A 23,531-nucleotide genomic window follows, 5' to 3' on the forward strand; every position below is an offset into this window, starting at 1 on the left:
AACAACAACATCGGTACCTTTTAATCCACCTCCTAGTCTATTCGTGTAATACTTTAGCCGTCCAAATTCTGCATAAATACAGGACTTCGCCCATAGCAGAATTAGAATTAGTTCAATCTCCACATATGTAGAACTTACCTGGTCGTACAGTCTGCGCACTCCACAGGACCACAGACCAGACCCCCGTGGGCCGTGGCCAGACTAAGTTCCTCCCCATTAATTTTTGTAGTGAGTAGATTACTAACTTCTCGGGCAGATACTTTTCGTTCTGTCCTCAAAATTATATAATATTTTATTCTAACTTAATAAAATTTTTAAATTTCTAACGTTGTGTTATTTATAAACTCTGTAACCTTCTCCATTGAAAAACCTGCTCGTCATCCCATTCAACGTCGTCGAACTCAAAGTCTCAAAATATAGGCGTTAGTGTCTTAGTGACATGGCATATTTTAACATACAAAGTACGGGGCACTAGTGCCCCCCAGTGATATTTTAATGCTACCCACTGGTGGGTGATCGTGCCACACTGCCACTGACTATAATACATTCTCATAACGACCGATAGGTACCAATGTCAATTATTATGTATATAATATATGTATAAAGAACATAAAACTATTTTAAGCTTTCGACTCTTGTATAGTTCATCCCATACTATATAATAAACAATAATAATATTTTATTGAATGTAGAACATGTCACATGCTCACAACTATTTTGTCGGAATTGTTTATATTATATACCTATTGATAAAATAAATTATACGAATAGATATAGTTGTACTGATGTAGTACGAAAATAGTACACGTAATTTTAACAGTGCTATCAATATCTTCGGAAGTCGTCGATCGTCACCGTAAATTGAAGGTTGGGTGGGAATAAGGTGCTATATTACAACATTTCTAATTTTCTACATATTTTGAATTTTCGTCCTGTACTCCTGATGAAAGACAGGCGAGGCGACCATACACTGTATAGGTAAATTTTGTACTACTTTTATACAATTGTTTAGAAGTATTCATATTTCATAGCATTGTTCTGTGATTGAAATATCAAATACTTATACTCGTCCAGGGCCGGATTGGATAGTCTCGGCCCTTCGAGAAATATTTTTCAATCGGTCCGTAATTTGCTATAAAAGCCCATATTGGACGAATTTTAGTATTAATAAATAATAATGATCTTATCCTGTTTGTTGACTGTATACCTAGTGTATACTATTATAATATAGCTGTCATTAAAATGCTAAGTTTCTGTAATCTAAAGAGAAAAGAAGGAAACTACCTGACCCGGCTGACCCAGAGCTATACCAGAATCAATAATTTATCCAAACATTTTTTTCCGTAGATTCAAACATATAATTTTAAATTTTAACACGTATTTTTTTAAATACAGATACTGATAGAAATATATATACTCTGTTCTACTTATTTTATCAAAGTTTTATCATTGAAAAATCGGTTATTTTGATATAATAATAATATCTCAAATTCTCAATAAATAAACCTATATTATACAACTTGTAGATGTATTTTTTAGTAGAGTACAGTTAATAAACCTATATCAAAATTGTTGAGATAGGAGAGTTGATTTTCTTTCTATGTTCCTCTAGTAGACAATTTTATTGAAGTGCCACCCAGTGAAAATTACTTAAAATATGCTCTGCGGCGGGTTAGTGAGAGATCACTACACCATGGTTATTGGTTAGTCGTTAGTATTTTATTTTTCGAATCAGACTTTTTGGTTTTTATCACGACTGTAGATAATATCACAGAACAGTTCTGTGATAATATTATCTATAATTACAATTGATAATATTATCAATTAAAATTCGTATTGTCGGTGAAAATACTCATAACCTAACAAAACAAAACCGAAATAAAAATGATTTTAGTGTTCACTGTTCAGAATCAACAGAATTTCGGATTACTCACTAACTCACTAATTTACTATTGTGTCTAATTTGCGATGTCTTCTGAAACTATAGTAAGTCCAGTTGAAGATAAACTGCACTCCGTGTATCCTTAATTCTGTAGTATAATAAGTTACTTTAAATTATATTATTTATATATTAATCATGTCATTGTATAGATGTAAGATTAGCTCTGTATGTCGAAATTATTCGCAAGCCGCCGCTGCTGTTTCGAATAAGTCCCACCCTCTCGGGAATACTGTTGATCAAAAACTTCCATCTTTTGCGAAAAGTTTGTTTATAGGAAATTTTGTCAAAACAGCATTTGTCCGAAGTACAAAACAAGTCAATTTACCGAAATTGGATAAACTTTTCGGCGTTTGTGTGCCCAAAGAATTTGGAGGTTTAGAACTGACTTCAGCTTCTATTTCAGAAGCTTATAAACGAAATAGTTTTGCGGACTTAAGAGAGTGCATCGCTCATGGTAGCGTTGTGAAATGCATTAATACGACTGGTACAGATGAACAAAAGAGTAACTATTTACCACAACTGGCTTCTGGTAAATGTATTGCATCATACTGTATTTACGAAAGCAAACACGGATATGATGTTCAAAACAGTGAGACTACAGCCTCCCAAAAAAATGGAAAATGGATAATTAATGGCTCAAAACAGTGGGTTGTGAATGGAGAACGAGCCAATATGTTTTTAGTACTTGCTAAAACTATGGATGAATGCAATCGTCCAGAGAGTGGACAAAATTTTTTCACAGCCTTTTTGGTTAAAAAGTTAGAACACAGTGGCATTAAAATTACTACCGAAGGAAATCACTATAATGTAACATTCAATAATGTTGAAGCCGATTGTATACTAGGATCTGAAAACGAAGGCCTAAAATATTTTTCAATGTTGTTCAGTGGTGATTTATTAGAATCCTCTTCGGCTACATTAGGTGAGATAAAAAATATTGTTCAAAAAGCCTCTCAACATATCCAGACCACTGATCGATCAAGTTTAATTAAATTAGGAAAGCTAAATAGCCATTTGTATACTATGGACTGTGTTTTGGAATTTACTAGTCTGATATTAGATACCTATGACTCTACAAGTGACTATGAGCCGATTCTCGCTCGATTGTTTGTTAGTGAAACAACACGTAGTTGCTTAACTTTGTTGAATGACTTGGGTCTATCCAAGAAGTCTTTTAAATACATTGAAAACTCGCTATTATTCGAAGGTAGATCAAATTTACTACAGATTGTTGGTGCTCTGCTTGGCATTCAGTATGCTGGACAGTTTATGGCTGAAGATGTGAAACAATTAAGAAATCCACTTATGTTTCCCAAGTACACAATAAGTCATATCATGAAAATTCAACGATCACTGAAAAATAAACCAAAATTGAATCATTATATTGAGAAGCACTTGCATCCATCACTCAAAAAACAAGCATTGGACTTAGAATATTGTTTAAGCAGATTTCAATTTGGTGTTCAAAATATGTTTGTGAATCTTGGTCCCGATACTTGCTATTACCAAATGATACTCGTTAGGGCTAACAGTATTGCTATGGACTTGTTTGCCATGGCGGCCGTGTTACATAGAGTATCGCAAAAACTTTCTAGTTCAAATGCACAGCTCTATCCTACAGAATTAATTTTTGCCAATGTATTTTGCAACAGTGTCCGTGAACAATGCAGTCAAAAAGTAACTGAAATACTAGATGCTCCACACAATGTTGTAGATCCACATTATAAAACCATTGGCCAAAATTGTTTTGTTGAGAAAAATTATTTCTTTGAACATCCGTTGAAAAGAAATATTTTTTAATTAATCTTTCATCAAACCAAATATAGTTATGTTTATATCTAATTTATTTGATTGTATTATAATATGTTAATTGTTAATGTTACTACCTAATAACCTGTTAAAAATTAATTTTTTCCTAAATAATAATATCTCAGAACTCACAAATTTAATGCTGGAACTCCCCACCACGCTAGGGCTATCTATCATGCTCTTAGAGTAGAAAAAGAGCCAAATAGTTCTATTAATAGAATTTGTGATATTGCAGGAAAATTTGTGATTGTGTAAGTATTACAATTTAACAGTTTGTGGTGTTACCTTGCATTATAAACTTATTATTTTTACTTAAAGGTAGTTAGAAACATTAATTTTTTCAGAACACTTGAATCGGCAGAACTTCATTCCTTGCGTTCAAGTTCTAACAGTTTATTAGACATACTTAAAGTTTTATCTGAAGTAATACAAAAATTTGATCTTAAATCTCCATCAGCTGACTATGATCACTTCTGAAACTCCTCGTCAAAATACACCGTCTCCAACCGAAAGTCGAGCCAATTATGGATTTGCCTTATACTTAGCTTCTAAGACCGCATTCGTTGTTTATTTGGCATGGGCATTCATACCGAGTCATTGGTTGGAATATATTGGTCTAACATACCTACCACAAAAGTACTGGGCAATTACCATACCTGTGTGGGTATGTTGTTTCATTGTGGTCATTGCCCTTTTGTACCCAGCTATTAATATGCTGCTTGTTCCACCAATGAATGATCCTCGTATCTTAACAGATTCATATGCTCGCGAAACAATCAATGAAGTCCGTCCTGGAGGTATACCAACAGTTTCTGATCTTGATCTTTCAGAAGTTTGTAAAACATTATATTTAGATTCTAAAGATGTAAACTAAGTTATCATTATTATTAATTATTAATCAATTATGTTCTCTGATTGTTCAAATAAACATAAAAAAAGTATCGGTAAATATGTGTTTAATCATTTTGAATTAGATGAAGATAAATGTCACTCATGCCAACCCATTGAATTTGAGTGCTGGTATTCATATATAATCATTCTTTTATGTATTTTATAATATTAAAAGTTCTCTTTTGAAATTTTATTTTATTATTTTAAAATTCCATACATTATCAGTCTACCTAACAAATGTGCATATAGTGTATACTGAATAATTACAAATCAACAATTTAATTTTAGTATTTATAATTTTGAAGAAAATTAAAATCATGATTTAATATCACTAATTAAAACTATATTTATAAATGTTATACAATTTGCTAAAATTCCATTATAAAAAACTAAATTTATAAAAAATGACATTAAATATATTTCAAATATTTTTATTTAAAACAATGTTCAAAAAAATAAGTGAAATGTACTACTGAAAATTAAATGGTGGGAAATGACCGCTACCAACAATACAAATGTAGGTATCTATCGTCTATTAAGATTAACTCCAAATCAGTTTTAAATCTTAAGCCTTAAATTAAATAAATAATTTAAGATTTTACCGAAAAATTAAGCATACTAGTCTCAAATTATCATTTACAATTGTTTTATATAATTAAAAACAAGTACATTAACTTTTGATATTTGGTAATTTTTTTTAGTTTTTTATTGTAAATGAATATAAAGAATTATTTATAAATATACCTATTGAACATTTATTTTATTAAAATGTACACTGTTACATACAATTAGGAACAATCATAGCTTATTAACTTTTTTTTTAGTTATTTAGCCATAGAAACAATACAAAGGTTAATTTTGTAATGATAATTTATAGGACCCTGTATAATAAAAAATTGATATTTCAAACAATAATAAAACCGATAATAACTGTAAATTTTCAACAATAAAATTTATGTTAAAAAAAAAATTATATGGAATTAATTAACCAATTAGTAATGACAGCTTCATGATTTTCTAACCATTTGATGTTATTAGATACAACTTCTAGTGCAGTTTTTCGACCAGCTTTTCCAGCTCCAGCTTCTGGGTATTTATCAAAAAATACTTTCATCTACAAAATATACATATTACATATATATAATGAATATAAAGTATATTAGAAATTTCCTATTGATTTTTAAATGAAATTATATTGCAAAGAATTAAATTTTGTCTAAGAATAAGAAGCATTTACTTCTTCAAGGCGTTGGTGTGTATTGAATTGAGCACAAACTGAAGGAATAAGTTTTCCAAATCCCCGATCGTTCAGAGAAAAACGGTCAACCAAGTACTGCCATTCATCCCTAATATAACAATTGCGTTATAACATTACATTAAAAATTTCCATATACCTATTTTTTTTTAAATTCAATCAAAATATATTATATACCTCAAGAAGTCCCACACCAATTGAGTTCCAACAGGATTTCGGCTTATCTGAGATATGATAATAAAATAATCTTGGGAACGAACATAGCTCTCATTTTTTGCATATTGCAGTAGTCTAGAAAACAATTAAATATTTTTATTTCAAATAAATAAAATTAAGTGCACAATTTACCTAGTTAATATTGATGTATCTTTTGAGGCAGTTAATGCCACCATAAGTTTTATTTTTTCTTGAGGTTCTTGCTCAATTAAGAATAAATCCCACAGTCTATTCCATTCACTTTCATTACCTTGAGACATTCCTAAAAACATTTAAAAAAAACTTAAATTTTTAAATAATAATTGATCACCTATTTATTTCTATACAATATTTAAAATTTAACTAACCATAATAATAAACTGTGTATCTAATATCTGGATTTGGCTGGATCTTATCATCCAGAAATCGTTTAAATAATTCATATACTTTAGTTTGATAGCTTGGTAAACCGTATAAACACCCCAAATTGAGAATAACTCCTTGAAGTTTACGTTGTAAGAAGTTTCTATCGCTTGAATCATTCCAAAAATCTTCTTTTATACTTCCCAATAAATGTTGTACATATTTCTTTAATAAACAAAATAATTATATTCGTCAAACCAAATTCATAAAATTGTTAAATTCATTAAATGACTAATTTTTTAAGGTATAATTATCAAAACGTGGTGAATGTGGGTAAAAAAATTAAAATTATATTATGATTGCTAATAACTTTAAACCACAAAATTGTGTGAAGGGACCATGATATAACATATAAAATAGCTAAAATCTAGATTTTATATTTAAAAATTTAAAAAAACTGTTTATGGAAAATAATAATCTATGTAACAGCGTACAAAAAAATATTAATTTTTAAGAATTTCATCAAAAGTTTAAATAAGTATGAACAAAATTATGATAATAATATATCAATGTTTTATGAACACAAATAAAATTTAAGTTTTTATGTTTTATTTATGATTCTTCAATGGGCTATCTTAACAGGTTTCGTTTTATTAACTTAAGTTCACCAAATGTAATGGTTCCAATATTAAATATTTGTTGTCCAATTTTTTTTTTTTTATTATTTATTAATTTAAATTCAAAGATAATCATGGAAATAATTACAATAGCATTGAATAATGTCAATTATCATAGCAATTATTAGTTTTTCTATAAAGATTTTGGTAAGAAACATTTCATGGTTTAGTTTTTTTTTAAAATTATTTACGAACTTTAAATGTATCGTAAATTCACCATTATTATTGTCGTTATTCAAAAATTATTTTTCCAAGACTATTAATATGATGGAATTAAGGTTTACTTAAACTGTGGTATTAGCAATAAACATTGATATTCTACGTTTATATGATGGCATTAAAATGGCTTGAAATTAAATCTGTTTTAACTTCTAAACTACATAGTGTGAGCATTTTAACGCTATCATATAAACGTAGTAATAGATAACTTCATAATGCTAGGCAAATCACTGATCTAACATATTTGACCATGAGATGTAATTATTAGTTTTTAAATAATCTCATAATTTATTACTTCAAGATTTTTATGTGCTGCACGTTGATATAAGTTGTGCCATAATGTATTTAAGTTAGTAGCAGCTACATCCCAAGGAACGAAATGATGTTCTGAAGATAAATACTTTGTCATGTTTAACGCAATGCCATATGGTAAGTAGTTAGCTTTGGCCAAACTAAAGGCATCATGAATAAGATTTGAACGGTCAGCCGCACTTAATGCCTTTAAATTTAAAATTTAAAATGTATTAATATGGCTAAAAAATATTATCCAAATACTCACATCAACATTTTTTTCTAATAAATTGTTAAGTAAACCCCAATCACTCTCTGAATAGTTTATGATGTAATATCCAACTTGTCTATGATTAAGTTTTATCCATTCAGCATCGGGTATGTCAATTGTAACTTTTAAATAAATATTTTTATTAAAATCAATTAAAATATTCAAAAACCATAGTACTTACTTGAATCCTCATCTTTGCTAAACCAAAACTTATGTACAGTATTGTTGTTTGAAGTGGTATAAGTGATAGGAATTTCCCATTTGTAATTATATGGAGATGATTCAGACGAAGAATCAGAATTTGGGTCGGACAAAAATCTTTGCTGCTTTAAAGTAAGTTTAGTTCCATTCCGTATAGCCGATACTACTGGGAACCCTGCTTGTCTTGTCCATGTATCCATGAGCTATTATTATTTAAATACAAATATTTATAACAAGTTAAATATTATAATATGTATACAAACTAATAAATCATTTTTACCTTTTTAACATCGACTGTATCTTGAGTAGCATTTTGTAATTCTGCCCATAAATCATCAGTTTCAGCATTGTTAAATGCAAAACGTTTTAAATATGCGCTCACTCCAACTCTGAATACTTCTTCACCCAACATTCCTTCTAACATTCGTATAACAGAAGAACCCTAAAAAATCAAATTCATATTTTAGAAATAACATCAAACATTGGAAACAAACAAACTTACTTTATTATATGATATTACATCAAAAATTTCAGTTATTTGATCTGGATGAGAAACATCTTGCACTATAGCATGAGAACTAAGTTTATTATCTAAATATTGCACTGATTGTAGGCAATGAATTAGAAACAATGTGTCCTAATAAAATAATTTATTATTACAAAGAATAATGGCTAACAAAAAGCAGATATAGCAGATACATACAACATCCCAATCAGGGTGGACAACTTGCAAAGCTTTAAATTCCATGTAAGAAGCAAATCCTTCGTTAAGCCATAAGTCATTCCACCATTTCATAGTAGCTGAAAAAAAATAGTGAAATATAATTATTTGCAATTTGGATGTATTTTTGTTTCAATTTGAGCTATATGTTAAATCTTTTATAAGTACTTATTTTTGTATGCATTTACATACCAAGATTTCCAAACCACATATGAGCTAATTCATGAGCAACAGTCAAAGCTACTTGTTCTTGGTTAGAACTAGAACTTATACCTTCTTTATATAAAACACTAGTTTCACGAAATGTTATAAGACCCCAATGTTCCATGGCACCAGAAACAAAATCTGGGATTGCAATCAAATCTGTATCAATAAATTGAATAAATTATTAAATCATAATCATAATGTAAATAATAGCAATATAAAATCATGTGAAATTTAAAAATAAGTTTTTATAAATACATACCTAATTTTGGTAATGGGTATTGAATTCCAAAATAATTCACATAAAAGTTAATTGCCTTAAGACCTACTTGTTGAGCATATTTCATATTTTCAGATTGACCACTTCTAGCATAAACCGTTAACGGAAACCCTTGATCCGCTTTTACAGATTCAAGTGATTGAAAATCACATACAATGAAACAAGCCAGGTAAGTAGACATTGGAACGGTGTTGGCAAAATGGACTGTAGTCAATCCATTCGCAGGAACATTAATCTCTTCAGACTAAAACAAAAATATTACTTGATAGTAAAAAATTTGAATTCAAAATTATTTTATAATTACCTCTTGATTCATATTGGATAATGCAATGTAGTTATGACCAGATGGTCGAGTTAAACTTATTTTAAATTTTGATTTCAACTGAGGCTCATCAAAACATGGAAACGCCAACCGCGCATAAGTTGGTTCAAATTTAGAAGTAGCAATATAATGTTGTTCATTGCTCTTTGAATCTGTATAAACACTTCGATAAAATCCGACAATTTTGTTCAATAAACTACCTTCAAATGAAAGGTGTAATTTGTATTCTCCAGCACTTAAGTCTTCGTTAGGTACTACAACCCAAAATTCATGTTCTGGATATGAGAACGCTGTTACAGAACTGGAATTGAGTTTAGTTTCTTTGATATTCAATCCTTTTGAGTGTAGCTTTATGTAACTTTGAGCAGTGTCTAATATTATTGTTATATCAACAGAACCAACAAATGAACCTTGTTCAAGATTTGGATACAGATTAATGAAGTACTGTTGTGGACGAATGTACGGGGATAAACGATGTGTAGATTCCCACGGTTTTGCTGCCATTATACTCTAAACAAAAAATTATCTAAATGCTTTAAGTATAATAAAATAAGTTTACCCAAGTACAGTAATAGTTCATTTTTTTATTCATTTACATACCAGTTTATTGTATATTACCTATTTTAAGAATGATAATTTTATTTATTTAAAAGAAAAAAAAAATGGTTAATCAGGTCAAACTTACTGCCATAGCTTTACGGATCATGTAGTAAAAATAAAAAACAGACCAATCTCAACTACAGAAATTAAAGTAAATGTATAAAAATCTAAGCTCTGGAGCACTGGAGAGCACTTTTTAACTCTGAAAAGTTGAAATTTTTTTAAATTTCAAGACAATTATATTTAAATTAATTAAAAAGACTTTTACTTCTTTCAAGTTACAATTTACAGTTTATAAGTAGTAACTACTAAGTAGTAAGTACTAACTGTAACAAATTACAAAATAAATCAAAGCCTAATGGGCGTTACCTATGCAATCAGTATATAAATTCATCTATAGAAAGTTTTGATATCATATCAAATATAAATTGATCACTAAAGTGCGTATATTTTTTTTTTATAGTTAACTTCATAACAATGATACTATATGTCTATGTAGGTATAAGAAAGTATCATAAGCATGCTGCAATAACTTGACTGTTGTATTTTGTTCTACAATATGTCATAGTTATTATGAATAACTATGTTGTTTATTCAGTGAATTACTGAATAAATGTAAGTTCCTATACGAATAACCTATTTACCTCAACATAAAAGATATTGTAATCTCCTATACAACAGACCTTTTCACCTGTCCGAGATAAAAAATGTAATGTTTCTAAAAGAGTAAAAAAAAAATATTTTTTTCATTTATCAAGAGGTTTTGAATCCATTCAAATTGAATTGAATGATTCAATAAGCACCTAAAATTAGCTATTTGGAAAATTTAAAATAAAATCATAATTATTATTTAATTCGCCATTTTTATAAAAAGGGTAATTCGAAAACAAAAAACCATAGATATTTAAAAATTATGTTTACCAAACATTTATATACCTACCTAAGTGGTTCCTATTTCCTATTTCATATAAATTTTATAATTTTCAAAATATTTTGAGCTAGGTATTCATAAATATTTAAAATTTTGGAATTTTCAATAAAATATTTTTTTTTAGTAAATAGCTTTACAGTTTATTACAAGATTAGTCATAATTTTTTTTTTTTTTTTTATTAATAAAAGCCTCGGCATCAAGGCCATTGGCTACTACAGATTTATAGAGTTACATTGGAATGAAGTTGCTTAATATAAATATACAATTATTTTATAGATGTTTGATTAAATTAGAATTGGTTATGTCGGTTATCAATAAAATCGTGTTCTGGATGTTGGCTGGCTGAAGGGCTTCGGCGAAAATGGATGGTACTCCTGCTTCCCGTTTTTCCATCTCAAATTGGCGGCTAGTCATAAATTGTTTTCATAGTAGTAATAAGAATTTCGAAAATAAGAAGTTACAATAATATGTTTTTTTTCAACCCTATTATTGTTTTTAATTAATATGTTTTTGAATATGTAATAATGTATCATAAATATAAATATATAATACTAATAAAAAAAATAAATATATGGCCATCTTTTTTTAAATTACCTATATATCCCCTTAATCGACAATTATTTAATAAATGCTTATATACCATATTATAGGAGCTAACATTGTATTCTGTCGCAGAAGTTGACACTATAGATACCTATACTTAAGTGTTTGATAATAATTTTGCCTTAAATATGAGATGGCCAGTAAAAATCCAAAACCAACAATCTATATAATTACCCAATAAAAACGAAATTTGGACAGCAAAAGTACAAGTAGTGGCGGCTATCCTTAAAAATAAAGATGTAGCATAACATATTAAGAAATAACCACTCGCCGACAACAAATTTTTATCTATTAACATAATTGCTATTATCCTATTAAAATATTCCTAAGTAGCATAAAAAAATTTCATTGCCAACCCACCTCACCCACCTCTTATTAAATATGTAGCTACATAGTTTACGGTGGTTAAGCGACTAACAACTGGAAAGAGGGATTTTCCTCCCCATAAATGTACCGGTTTGTCAGCGTCCAGTTGTGGTACCACACTTACGATGAAACTCGTTATAAATTAAAACCGAATTTCGTACATATTATGAGACAAGAACAGGAATTTCAACTTTCAAGTATTCTGCAGTTGCATGAGAGCACTCAACCAGGACAACACACATCAACAGCTAATCATCATCTTATCTTCCTTAAAGACTTAAAATTAAATACAATATTGTAAACAATATCATATGTGTAATGTATATGAAAAAAATAAATCTTATGCAGTTATGCGCTTATATTGTATTTTTTAAGTATTTTGCAATAAAAAAAGCTTATTGACAATTGGACAAGGCTCAAAATAAAAAACATTGAATTATATGCTGAATAGCTAAATATTCTTCAAGATATACTTTTGTATATTATGCAAAGTAATTTTTTTCTAAAAACTCTGTACTGGATGTCTGGATACAAGTTTTCCACATTTTTCAGCCCCATTAAGTGAATAAATATAATATTATGTTATAAAAACCTAAAAATCCGCTCTCTATAGTGATATAGTGGGTCACAAACTACGGACAATGGACCCTACTTAAAAAATAATAGGTACAGCTTTCGAGTGACGACAGCTACTATGTATATGAGTATAATATGTTACCGTAAATGCTCGATCACTAGGTAAACCTAGGTTTTACTAGTTAATGTTAGGTTTTAGTGGTTTTACTGTTTGTACTCAGTAAATGCTGAAATTCTTAATTTTATTCGGGCTTTTACTAAACATGTTGTGTACATCATAGGATATACAAATTGACTTAGTAAAATATGATCAATATTCGATAAACATTATACAACATATTTTATGCTATAAGCTCATAGGCGCACATAAGGTATGAATTTAGGGGGTGCTGAAATAATTTATAGTACACAGACCCGTGGGGAGCAAAGTCCCCCACACCACCCTAATACTATAATAATTGCATTGCGATAATTATAAATTTGTATAAAAAAAAAATAAAATAAATATTTAAAAGTAGGTAATTATATTACAAGTTATAATAACATGTAATCATTAATTATTAATGTTAGACAAGATTTAATTTTCTGTTTGATATTGCAAATTTTCGCAATATAATTCCCCCCTCTGTTTTATTGGTAAGATCTCTCTCAATGCTAAGTGTAGATAGCTTGGTAAATCTGTCTATCTTTCTTGGCCCATATTGGTGCGTAACCAGTTTTTCAATCTACGCATAGCTGAGAAGGAGCGTTCACACGTTGAAGAAGAAATTGGAATTGTCATTTCCACTTGAAATAGCTTATAGACATTTGGAAACGAACTTTTATAACATTGATTTTTCATTTATTCAAATAGGTATAAAGCTGGCTGGTAGACTATTCTTTAAGACCAGCATTTCTGCTGATAAACTAACTGTTGATATTTTCAAAATATCCTGATAAACACATTTATATAATAATATTTTAAAAGATATAACTATGTAATAAATATTTTAAATAGTTAATGCGGTGCTAATTTTAAATCTGGGAGTGCTGAGCACCCCCAAGCACCCCCCTATGTGCGCCTATGTATAAGCTGCGTAAAAATTATAACTATATATTATTGAAACAAACTAATGACAGTTATTTAAATCTTTATTCAAAATAAAAATGTATTTAAAATGCCATAACAGTACAACATGTGCAAATAAATAATTATTTCTAACAACCCGCCAATTTTACTAATTTTTATGAACAAATAAATAATAATTTCTGTTTTCAAATGCATTTTTATTTTGTATAAAAATTTAAATAACTATCAGTAGTTTGTTTCAATAATATATAGTTAATAGTTATAATTTTTATGTAGCTTATTATCGCTTAAATGTTATGTGTCGTGTATTGATTAGGTTTACCTAGTGTTCGGCATGGGCGCAACTAGGGTAAAATTTATGGGAGTGCTAAAATCTAAAGCACAATACGAGAACCCCCCCCCCCCTTGTTTTAAAATCAGAAGTGTTACTGTCACCGATAATGTAAAAAATCGGTACAGAAAATTTGGGAGTGCTAATTTTGATTTTGGGAGTGCTAAGCACTCCCAAGCCCCCCCCCCTAGTTGCGCCCATGGTGTTCGGGCATTTACGGTAACATATTATATACCTACTATAGGTATCAGAGGCGCCGACTTTTAGATATTAGCGCGGGGGCAAACTCTTCTATTAAATGAAAAAAAATTCTATAGTATGCTGTAGTTTGCTTACCGGGAGGAGTAATTACCAAATTGTCCCTTAACTCTATTTTAATACTCCTCTAGGGTGCTATAAATATATTTGTTTATAATTTATAAATAATATGATTTGAATTGAAAATTTTTAGTTTATATACTATAATGGTAATAAAATCAGTTCCGTCTCTATATTTCGGGAAAAATTGAAATTATAGATGTATTTTTAGACAAAATATAAAACCAAATAGTAGTGAGCGTCAAGCGATCTATAGTATTTATGGATCATATTTAGGTAATATACAAATATACAATCGTCGATGTTCTAATGAATATTTTCATGTTATAATCTGGTATTTTAACCAAATAATTATTATTGTACACAACGGGGCACGGGGGCGAAATAATACTTATGCCCCCGTTAAATCAATGTACGGGGGCGATCGCCCCCTTTGCCCCCGCGGAGTCGGCGCCTATGCCTACTATAACTCTATAAGTATTGTCTAAAGTATACAGAAGTACAAAGAAAAAGTAAAGTAAAAGTCACATTGATACAAACAAGTAAGATTAATTTAGTTCATTGATTTCATTTTGAATTATCTTTAGAAATGTTTGAATATAGCATAGGTAGTACCTACCATTATTATAGCCTATAGGAAAATTATCATAGAATAAATGTGGCAAAACCAGCGGCTGTATGCTGTTAAATATTAATTACCTACGTATATGATATAATAAAATGACACCTAGGTACCTTATACGTCCCTGGCCTAACTATCTAATTTAATTGTTGACTACTTAATCCATAGATATATCATATATGTATATGGATAGGTAGATACTGCAAATTAATTGTGCCGAGAGCAGTGAGAGCAACAATAATAGATTAGCAATAAATTAATGAATTAGATATATTGTATTGTATAATGAGTATAATATAGTAGAAAATTTAGGTTCGATTATAATAGGTTTATTTTAATTATATAATACTAGCTGAACGCGTGCACTTCGTAGCCCGTAAAAAATTCTGTCTATTATAGGTCTCAAACTGTGTGTCAAATTCGTTTCCTGTGATTTTGCTAGCAGTATACTTTTATAGTTTTATACATATAGATAGATAACGGTTAAAATATACTCAGTATAATAACTAATAATCTTACAACGATAGTCGATTTTAGTTTATCATTGTGTAATTTTATTCGTTTTATCAATAACAGTCTGACAATATTCAAATATTTGGGCCTATTACTTCCAGAGTTTGTTATAATTTCGGGGTGTTGTTAATTTTCTAGATTTCAACAGAAAAAAAAAGGCTTAAGAAGTTCAGTAAAACCTCTGTTAGCACCCTTTTTTCACCTCTTAGCCCAATATACGGGTTTTCTTCTACAGTCAGACAGTTTATTATCGTCGCTGACCATGCCACCGTAGTAATTTTGGGGTGTAGAATTTGATTAGATTAAGTTTGGTTTAATTATAGCCTATAGGTCTACTTACCTTTAATTCTAATCTTTGACACTCGCAATTACTATAATATATCTACGATCAAGTTACTAATTATTATTAATTTTATAGTTGATAGTTTTAACTCTAAAATAATTAAAATTATTATATTCGAAATTGACAGTAGGTAGGTACTATTATTAAATTCCTTAATGTATCTTAATTTAATAAACGTATTTTAACAATGTGGCTGACTTCGAATTAACTTAATAAATTTATGGCTTCCAAAATTAAGATTAGTGGCCACCCCTGCTATATATAACATAGGTAGCCAAGTAGTTACTATTGCCTATTGGTAAATAAAGATATAGGTATAGGTCGTAGGTAGTATATAATAATATTATAATAAATGGTAAAATGGTAGGTAGGTCATTTAAATTTATTCGTGTGGTATGTGGGTACCTACACGGCCACTCATGATAAAATAAATATTATTGATTAAATTAGAATAGGCAGTTACATATTAGTATACGGATAGGATTATAAACTTCGACATATTAAAAACAAAACTAAAATAAATGTGAGGGCTGCACGAAATTCATATCATTAAAACCTTTACTTTAAACTGTAATTTAGTTTTTTTTTACTATTGATTATATTGTCACCCTTAAATCGTATAAAGAATATGTACGACGAATAAAGCTTTGATTATAACGAAGTTAAACCATTTTAAATATTCATGGTATATTGGTATAATAGCTCGTCAAATAAACGGAATGTTTATAGAATTAAATTACAAATTATTCTTTTTGCTGTCATTCAAAAGTTATGATATGCGTATTTACTATTTTGGGGGGTTCTCATTTGAAAAACTGAAGTTTTTGCCACCACAAGACACTAGGTACTTAATTTGTGCAAAAAATTCAAGAATTTGAAAAAATAGTCTTTGAGAAAAAAGACTAAAAGAATTTGAAGAAATTCATTATTAACAGAAAAAATGGGATTGAGCATGGTTATAGTAAATCATCCTGTATGGTATACCTATATAATATAATATACCTACAAGGTATGGATATAAATGCATATCGTTATATATATAACGTATATGTAGATGTGTATCGTAGGCTTTAATTTTATTTTTACGTTCAAACGTTTTTGGTGAGTTTATTGATAACCAGTGAATACTGGACGTAGGTAGGTACTTTATAAATATTAACTTGTGACATTAATAAGTTATCTGCTTTTTTAGTTTTAATCTTGTATTCTTCTAGGTATAAGTTTTTTGTTACGAAATTTAAAGTTCCTCCGAAAGCTTGCAATAATTGTATATAATTTAAAGTGCAGTCTATTCATCATAAATCTAATCTATATAGGACATAGGTATATATAATTAGCTAAATTCAAAAATGTCATTCATCATCAAAATGTCTAGTGAAGCAATGTATACATATAGTTGTGATTATGTAGCTATATGTGTATAGTATTATAATACTTTTGCATTACAACAAATACAAAAAAAATCTCACTAAAATGTCATCAGAACAAGGACAATTTAATCCATTAACCCAAATAGTGGCTAGGGGCATGCAGTAAGGCCTTGAACATTATTTTCTTGGTTAATTAATGGTAACACTCTTCAATTTTAGGTATATTCTATTTGCTCTCTGATAAATCTAGAAATTTATTATTTATCTTCACAGTTAGATCACAATGAAGACCACCTCTATAGTATTTTTATTTTTCCTTGGAAATCGATTCGTCGATTTGGATAACCTCTCCTTCTTCTATCTCCGTTTATATCTAGGTACTTACCAACCATCTTTTTCTACTAAAATATTGTGATCACTGTTGAAACTATTGCCAGAAAAAGGTCAGAAGCTCAGAAGGTTAGGTCGGGTTTATAGATAATAGTTTCAGTATCTGATAGATACTAATACAAAATCATATTGACACTGTAGATACTATATTGACTTAAAATATATGTTTTGGTATGGTTTATTGTTAGTTACTGTTTAGTAATTAGTATTCTTACTATAATAATGGTAATATACAGATTACAGGGTGATCCACGACTCACGAGCATTTACCCATTGTGATATCTCCTAAGATGATAAATATATCATAAATCGGTGTATTTTAATAGACTCACATAGACAAGTGCTTCTCATGTATTTTATTTTTTAATTCAATTACATTTTTGGTAAAAAGGTTACAAAAATTATTTTCTTATTTTTGAAAAAAATAGAGATACTTACTCTGTAGAGATTATTTTGCTGAACAATTTGACCTTTCAATATTTTATTTTCATTAATCTCATAATTTTTTTAGTTTATAGATAAAACGGCGAAAAAATGGTTTTTGTTCTGGTGGCGAGCACCCCCTACCCCTCCCTCTATAACTAATGGGTATATCCTCACGGGACACCCTGCATGTATAGTTGTATGTTTGTAGTTTGTAATACTATAAAATATAATCATAAACTATATTCATACGTAATATAATTTTCAAAAAGCAATACCTATTATTTCTTATTATTTGTATATTATTTATTTTGATTTGGCTATTGGATATGTGATGTACCTATACAGGTTACAACATACGAAAACGAGAACTTGAATGAAAACTCTGACAATTTGAAAAATCTCTCTATGAATTCCATCGGTACCATATCATATTATTATTATCAGTTATCACATGTTCACATATCTGTGGCTCGTTATTCGTATTTGAGTATTTCCATATAATTATTATTCCAAACACTCACCGAATTGTAGGGGGCCACCAAATGACCAGCTGATGTTATTTCTGTAAGCTTTTCATCTTCTGGCATCCTTTCCGTTTCTATTGTTTGATTGATCATGATTGTAATAATTGTTACGGCTGTGACGGCCGCCAAAACAAGTATAAACACCCATTTTATTACAGGCATCATATTTGATCCGATCAAATTAGCTATATATATTATTATTCGTCAAGATGACGAATATATATATGAACAGTGAACCTATATGAACCTATACATGTAAACATGCATTTTAATGGAAAGGTTAAACCATTCGAAATTGTGTAGGCATGTCTTAATTAAATCCACCAATAAGTGTCATAAAAATATATGTTTACTTTACTGTTATATACCTATATATTTGGGTAAAATCTATATATTACAGCTTTAGGTAAATACCCTAATTTGACGTGATGGGCTTACAATTTCTACAGGATTAAATATTTTCATAGGTTTATATTATTATGTTAATTCCTCATCAGGTATCATTCTGTCTATAACTGAACAGTTTAAATTTCCATTGTTAATTGTTATACATTCAATAAAAAATATATATGTAGTATTTAGACCAAACTACCATATCTATAAATAATTCAAAATTAATATTGTATGTAATTTGCTGTTTATAATACGATAATTATTAGCGAAAATAGCTAGGTGCTTATTGCAGTATTTGGTGCCATTATTTTCCTTGCAAATTTTTTATGATATATATTTTATTAAGCATATTATTTTATAGGTACTCTAACCAACTCTCAGCGTGATGTTTTATAAGAAGTCATTAAATCGAACGTCTTTTTAGATTTTTAATTGCACGTAGAATCTATAAAATGAAAAATTATGCAATACCACGACAGCTCTGAGCAAAAATAATTATTGGTAAAAAAATAAAGTGACAAGTGCTTTGATTAAAATATAAATTATGTAGGTACTTTTATCGTTATATTTAATAACAATTTTAAAAAACGATTTTAAATTTATATAATATCATTATTTATTAGAATAGGTTAAGTTAACACAATTAAAAAATGCCACATCCACATCAATCATATAGTAAATGGTTATTAATTTATTATATATATTTTGTATGATTAAATTACATTTAAACTTGTCTACTTACATATTAGACACATGATGGTAAGTATATAAATATTTTTTTTAAAGACAGAATCCAATCATTTATCTTACCAGATCATGATCATAATATATACCTACAGACTTTAATTTAATGTTTCTGAGCAGAATACATATTATTTATAAATATAATTAATATATTGGTTAAATGACGTACTTTGTAAATCACCGGTTCTGCACTTTGAGTGTAATGTTCCAGACGACTATAATACTCAAGATAAAATAAAAATGATCAAAAACTGTCTGTTTTTTAGATGAATGATTAATAGCCTAAAGAACGTATGCAGAGAGTGAGACACAGACACCATAAGTTAACTTATTGATGTAGGTAATTCAAGAAAGTGAAACTAATTTCCAACCAATTTATTATTTGACCTTAATTGCTGGTCATGGTCAAATTGAAAAATTCCAATCATTAAATTGTATACAAACGATGGTAAAATAATATTTCAAGATACAAATTTTAAGTCATTTAGAAATTATTACCATATACTAACTCCGCAATAATATATATAATTTGGACTTATGTATTTATGTATAAGGCATTAATAAGCAATATTTGTAAAATACACAATTTATTATGTTTTACACCCGATATTATTTTTTTTAATAACGAATTACGAATAAATATATTTATCATATGTTTGATGATGTAGTTTATTTATGAAATTAAATCATTAAAATTATTGCTATTATTGAAACAAACCAAACATTTGATTATTTATATTGTATAATAATAGATAGTAATAATATCTAATATCTATATTGACGTATAAGCAGAAGATAATATATAATTGTTGTTGTATGCAATTATTATGTATTTATATAGATTTTCAGTTATATTCTGATAATTGTTAAAAAGTGTACAGAATGATTCACTAAGCATGCTTATCCCATTTTTCATTCTAATAATATATTTATTAAATTTTAAAATCATGATTTATGGTAAGGATCATATTTTCAGTGGTGTAAATGAGAGGTTCAGAGAGTACTGTTATATCCGGGCACAAACGTTTTAGGGGCTTGAAAACTACATAATATCTTTTATGTATATGTAGTGAGAGGGGCATGCGGTTATTTTTGTACCCTGTGGTGAGCAGTGATATTTTAAAATATTTAAATTCTTGGATTTTAAATTTCTAATACAATTTAAGGATAGACATAAGTAGTGATATAACATATAAACTCCTATTTTTGATATGTTGATATTTACATATATATTTTTATATTTAAATTGTAATTAAAAATAGTAGTTTTGGGTTCTTTATCTTTATATTCCTGCTAGAATCCAGAATAATTATAGATTTAGATAATATTATATGGTAATGATTTGAAAATTATATACCTGCGTAGTAGCAGGTGTAGAAAACTAACATTAATTTATCAACATTTTATAATGTGTAGAAATCGTATGAGTTAGAATTGCTAGTTTTAAAATATATAGGTAATAATATGAGTAATTAATAATAATTATTATTCATTGTATATACCTTTATTAGAATTAAGAGCAATCATTCGGCGGGAAAGGATACATATTCCTAAAATCAAGATTCAAGAATTATTTGGTTTTCTATACTTATTTTGTTATAGGTTATTTAATTATGATATTATTATTATTGATGTCGAATTGAATGCCTGTAAATGTGTAAGGGTTTCATACGCTGTGTCGCTGTTGCAGTATCAAGTATAGTCAACATTTACAAATCAATAGAAGTCAATTTAGTATTATTATATAATATCTATACCTACTCACTTAAATTAGTTATAATAAAATTATAATAATGTATAGGATCTAAGGATAGGTAACACATTTTATTACTTAAAAACTTAAGTTTGAAATGAAGTGTACCTATTTAGTGAAGTGAGCTGATTGTTTATTACAGCCTATTACCTATATAATATCTATAATGTTGTTTGTGGAATTAATTTTATGCATATATTTGTATATTTTTGATTTTAAGGGTGTATTATATACTTATACAATGTCTTAGTGAGATATACGATATATATTGGTAAATCATTTTACTTGAGTCAAAATGAACATTTTTTAATTGAATTGGGAATTTGTCATGAAGTTGATTGAAATCAATCTTTATACGACTAATATGTAATTTATATTACGACATATACCTATGTAGTTACTAGTTACTGTAAATAGAGCGTAACATTTGTGTACACATTTTAAGTATCATATTATTGTTTTAGATTCTGAACGAAGTGATGAATGTATTGATTTTACAATGATGTGTGTGTTTTTTTTTTTTGTGTCTGTGTACAGCATAACTAGTCGAAATAATGCTTCGATTTCAAACTTTGGGGGTGGTCTCCGATGTAAAAGTGAAGATCCTTGGTGCATTATAGAGGTCAAAAGTAAACATTTTCCAACAGTTTTCAAAAAAATCGAGAAAAACAAAAAAAAAAAATGACAGAAATACGGGAATTTTTACGCAAAACCAGTTTTCGACCAAATCGATATTTTTATATGGTTGTAATTCAAAAACTAATCACTGTAAATACTTGAAATTTTCACCAAATGTTAATGTTAGTGATATCTATATACAGTTTAATTTTCAAAAATTTTCGACTTTTTTTGAGTTATTTATAGACCACTGAAATTTTCGATTTTCTTGAGAATTTTTTTTTAAAGTGTCGGTAAAAAAATGTTGGACGACCAAAAAAACTTGAAAATTTAATACAAGGTTCCTTATGAGTTTTTCTTATTGTAGCTAAAAAAAATTAAAAATCGTAAGTCACAATTTTTTTTAATAAGCGTTTACAGTTCAAAATTTTACGAAATCTGTCGAAAACGCGAAAATTTGCAAGTAATTTTGAAGTTGAAAAATCATAAAAATGTTTGCGTTTATAACTAAGGATTAAAAATACAACACTAAGTTTTCCATAAGTTTTCCTTCAAGTAGCTATAGAGAAAACTCGAAGCAGTCGAAGCATCATTATAGGAAAAATTTTAAGTGCGTTTGAATTTTTAAATTTTTACGAAAAAGCGTAACGATAACGATTAGTCCTCAAACGAATTTAAATAATTGTTATTATTCAAAAAGTATAAGTCGCAGATACTTGAAAATTTTATCAGTTATTTAGATTGGCGTTTTCTTTACATGATTTAATTTACAAAATATTTTGACTTTTTTTGAGATATTTATAGACGACTGAAATTTTCAATTTGTCTGAAAATTTGTTTTTTAAGTGTCGATAAAAATTTTTTGGCCCTATCAAAATACTTGAAAATTTAATACAAAGTTCCTCATAAGTTATTCTTACAGTGATTAAAAAATTATAAGAATACATAGGCACGATTTTTTTTTATTAGCATTTGAAGTTCAAATATTGACTTAATACGTACAAATTACGGCAATGTTCAAATTATCTTAGATCAAAATTCATAAAAGTTTTTCTTTTTAATTCTAAAATTTGAGAATTTAATACAAGGCTCATAATATAGTTTTCTAGCAGTTGAAAAATAAAAGAAATATATAGCCACATTTTTTTTTTACATGCATTCAAATTTTAATTTTGACAACATACGTAAAAATCACGAAAATTCGTAAATTATTTTATTCTAGAAATTCATAAAAAATTTTCCTTTTATACCTAAGATTTGAAAATTTAATACAAGGCTCCTAAAATATTTTTACAATAACAGTTGAAAAATACAAGAAATGTATAGTCACATTTTTTTTTACAAGCATTTAAATTTTAATTTTGACAACATATGTAAAAATCACGAAAATTCGCAAATT

The 23,531-nt window shown here is 28.3% G+C and overlaps 4 protein-coding genes across 6 annotated transcripts; 3 read left to right on the forward strand and 1 right to left on the reverse strand.

The window, feature by feature from the left end:
• Positions 1–1,855: 1,855 nt before the first annotated feature.
• LOC107173455 (uncharacterized) lies at positions 1,856–4,273 on the forward strand. The gene is made up of 3 exons (XM_015524001.2): positions 1,856–2,018; positions 3,877–4,002; positions 4,096–4,273. Exons 1-3 carry the CDS (start codon positions 1,969–1,971, stop codon positions 4,226–4,228), a joined length of 309 nt encoding a protein of 102 aa, XP_015379487.2. The 5' UTR covers positions 1,856–1,968; the 3' UTR covers positions 4,229–4,273.
• Positions 2,041–3,788, forward strand: LOC149055350 (complex I assembly factor ACAD9, mitochondrial-like). Its single transcript, XM_089228548.1, has one exon. It carries the CDS (start codon positions 2,078–2,080, stop codon positions 3,740–3,742), a length of 1,665 nt encoding a protein of 554 aa, XP_089084674.1. The 5' UTR covers positions 2,041–2,077; the 3' UTR covers positions 3,743–3,788.
• PIG-P (phosphatidylinositol glycan anchor biosynthesis class P) lies at positions 4,215–4,700 on the forward strand. The gene has a single exon (XM_015524004.2). It carries the CDS (start codon positions 4,215–4,217, stop codon positions 4,623–4,625), a length of 411 nt encoding a protein of 136 aa, XP_015379490.1. The 3' UTR covers positions 4,626–4,700.
• A 357-nt stretch (positions 4,701–5,057) lies between these two features.
• On the reverse strand, positions 5,058–20,084 carry LOC107173453 (glutamyl aminopeptidase). Of its 3 annotated transcripts, XM_015523997.2 has the most exons (16): positions 19,931–20,084; positions 18,622–18,871; positions 9,624–10,151; positions 9,302–9,563; positions 9,028–9,198; positions 8,818–8,915; positions 8,617–8,751; positions 8,395–8,556; positions 8,095–8,317; positions 7,911–8,035; positions 7,647–7,850; positions 6,461–6,680; positions 6,246–6,375; positions 6,075–6,188; positions 5,880–5,988; positions 5,058–5,756 (listed from the first exon to the last, which is right to left on the reverse strand). In XM_015523997.2, the coding sequence occupies exons 2-16, from the start codon at positions 18,787–18,789 to the stop codon at positions 5,613–5,615; spliced, it is 2,793 nt and encodes a 930-aa protein (XP_015379483.2). In that variant the 5' UTR covers positions 18,790–18,871; positions 19,931–20,084; the 3' UTR covers positions 5,058–5,612. The 3 variants fall into 3 exon arrangements, with proteins under 3 accessions (XP_015379483.2, XP_015379484.2, XP_015379485.2); XM_015523998.2 differs by lacking the exons at positions 18,622–18,871; positions 19,931–20,084 and adding an exon at positions 10,327–10,601; XM_015523999.2 differs by lacking the exons at positions 18,622–18,871; positions 19,931–20,084 and adding an exon at positions 10,242–10,601.
• Positions 20,085–23,531: the final 3,447 nt, after the last annotated feature.

Source organism: Diuraphis noxia, unplaced genomic scaffold, assembly GCF_037042655.1.
Source record: "Diuraphis noxia isolate RWA-SAM2 unplaced genomic scaffold, SU_Dnox_SAM2 contig0005, whole genome shotgun sequence".
In the NCBI taxonomy this organism is placed as follows: Eukaryota; Metazoa; Arthropoda; class Insecta; order Hemiptera; family Aphididae; genus Diuraphis; species Diuraphis noxia.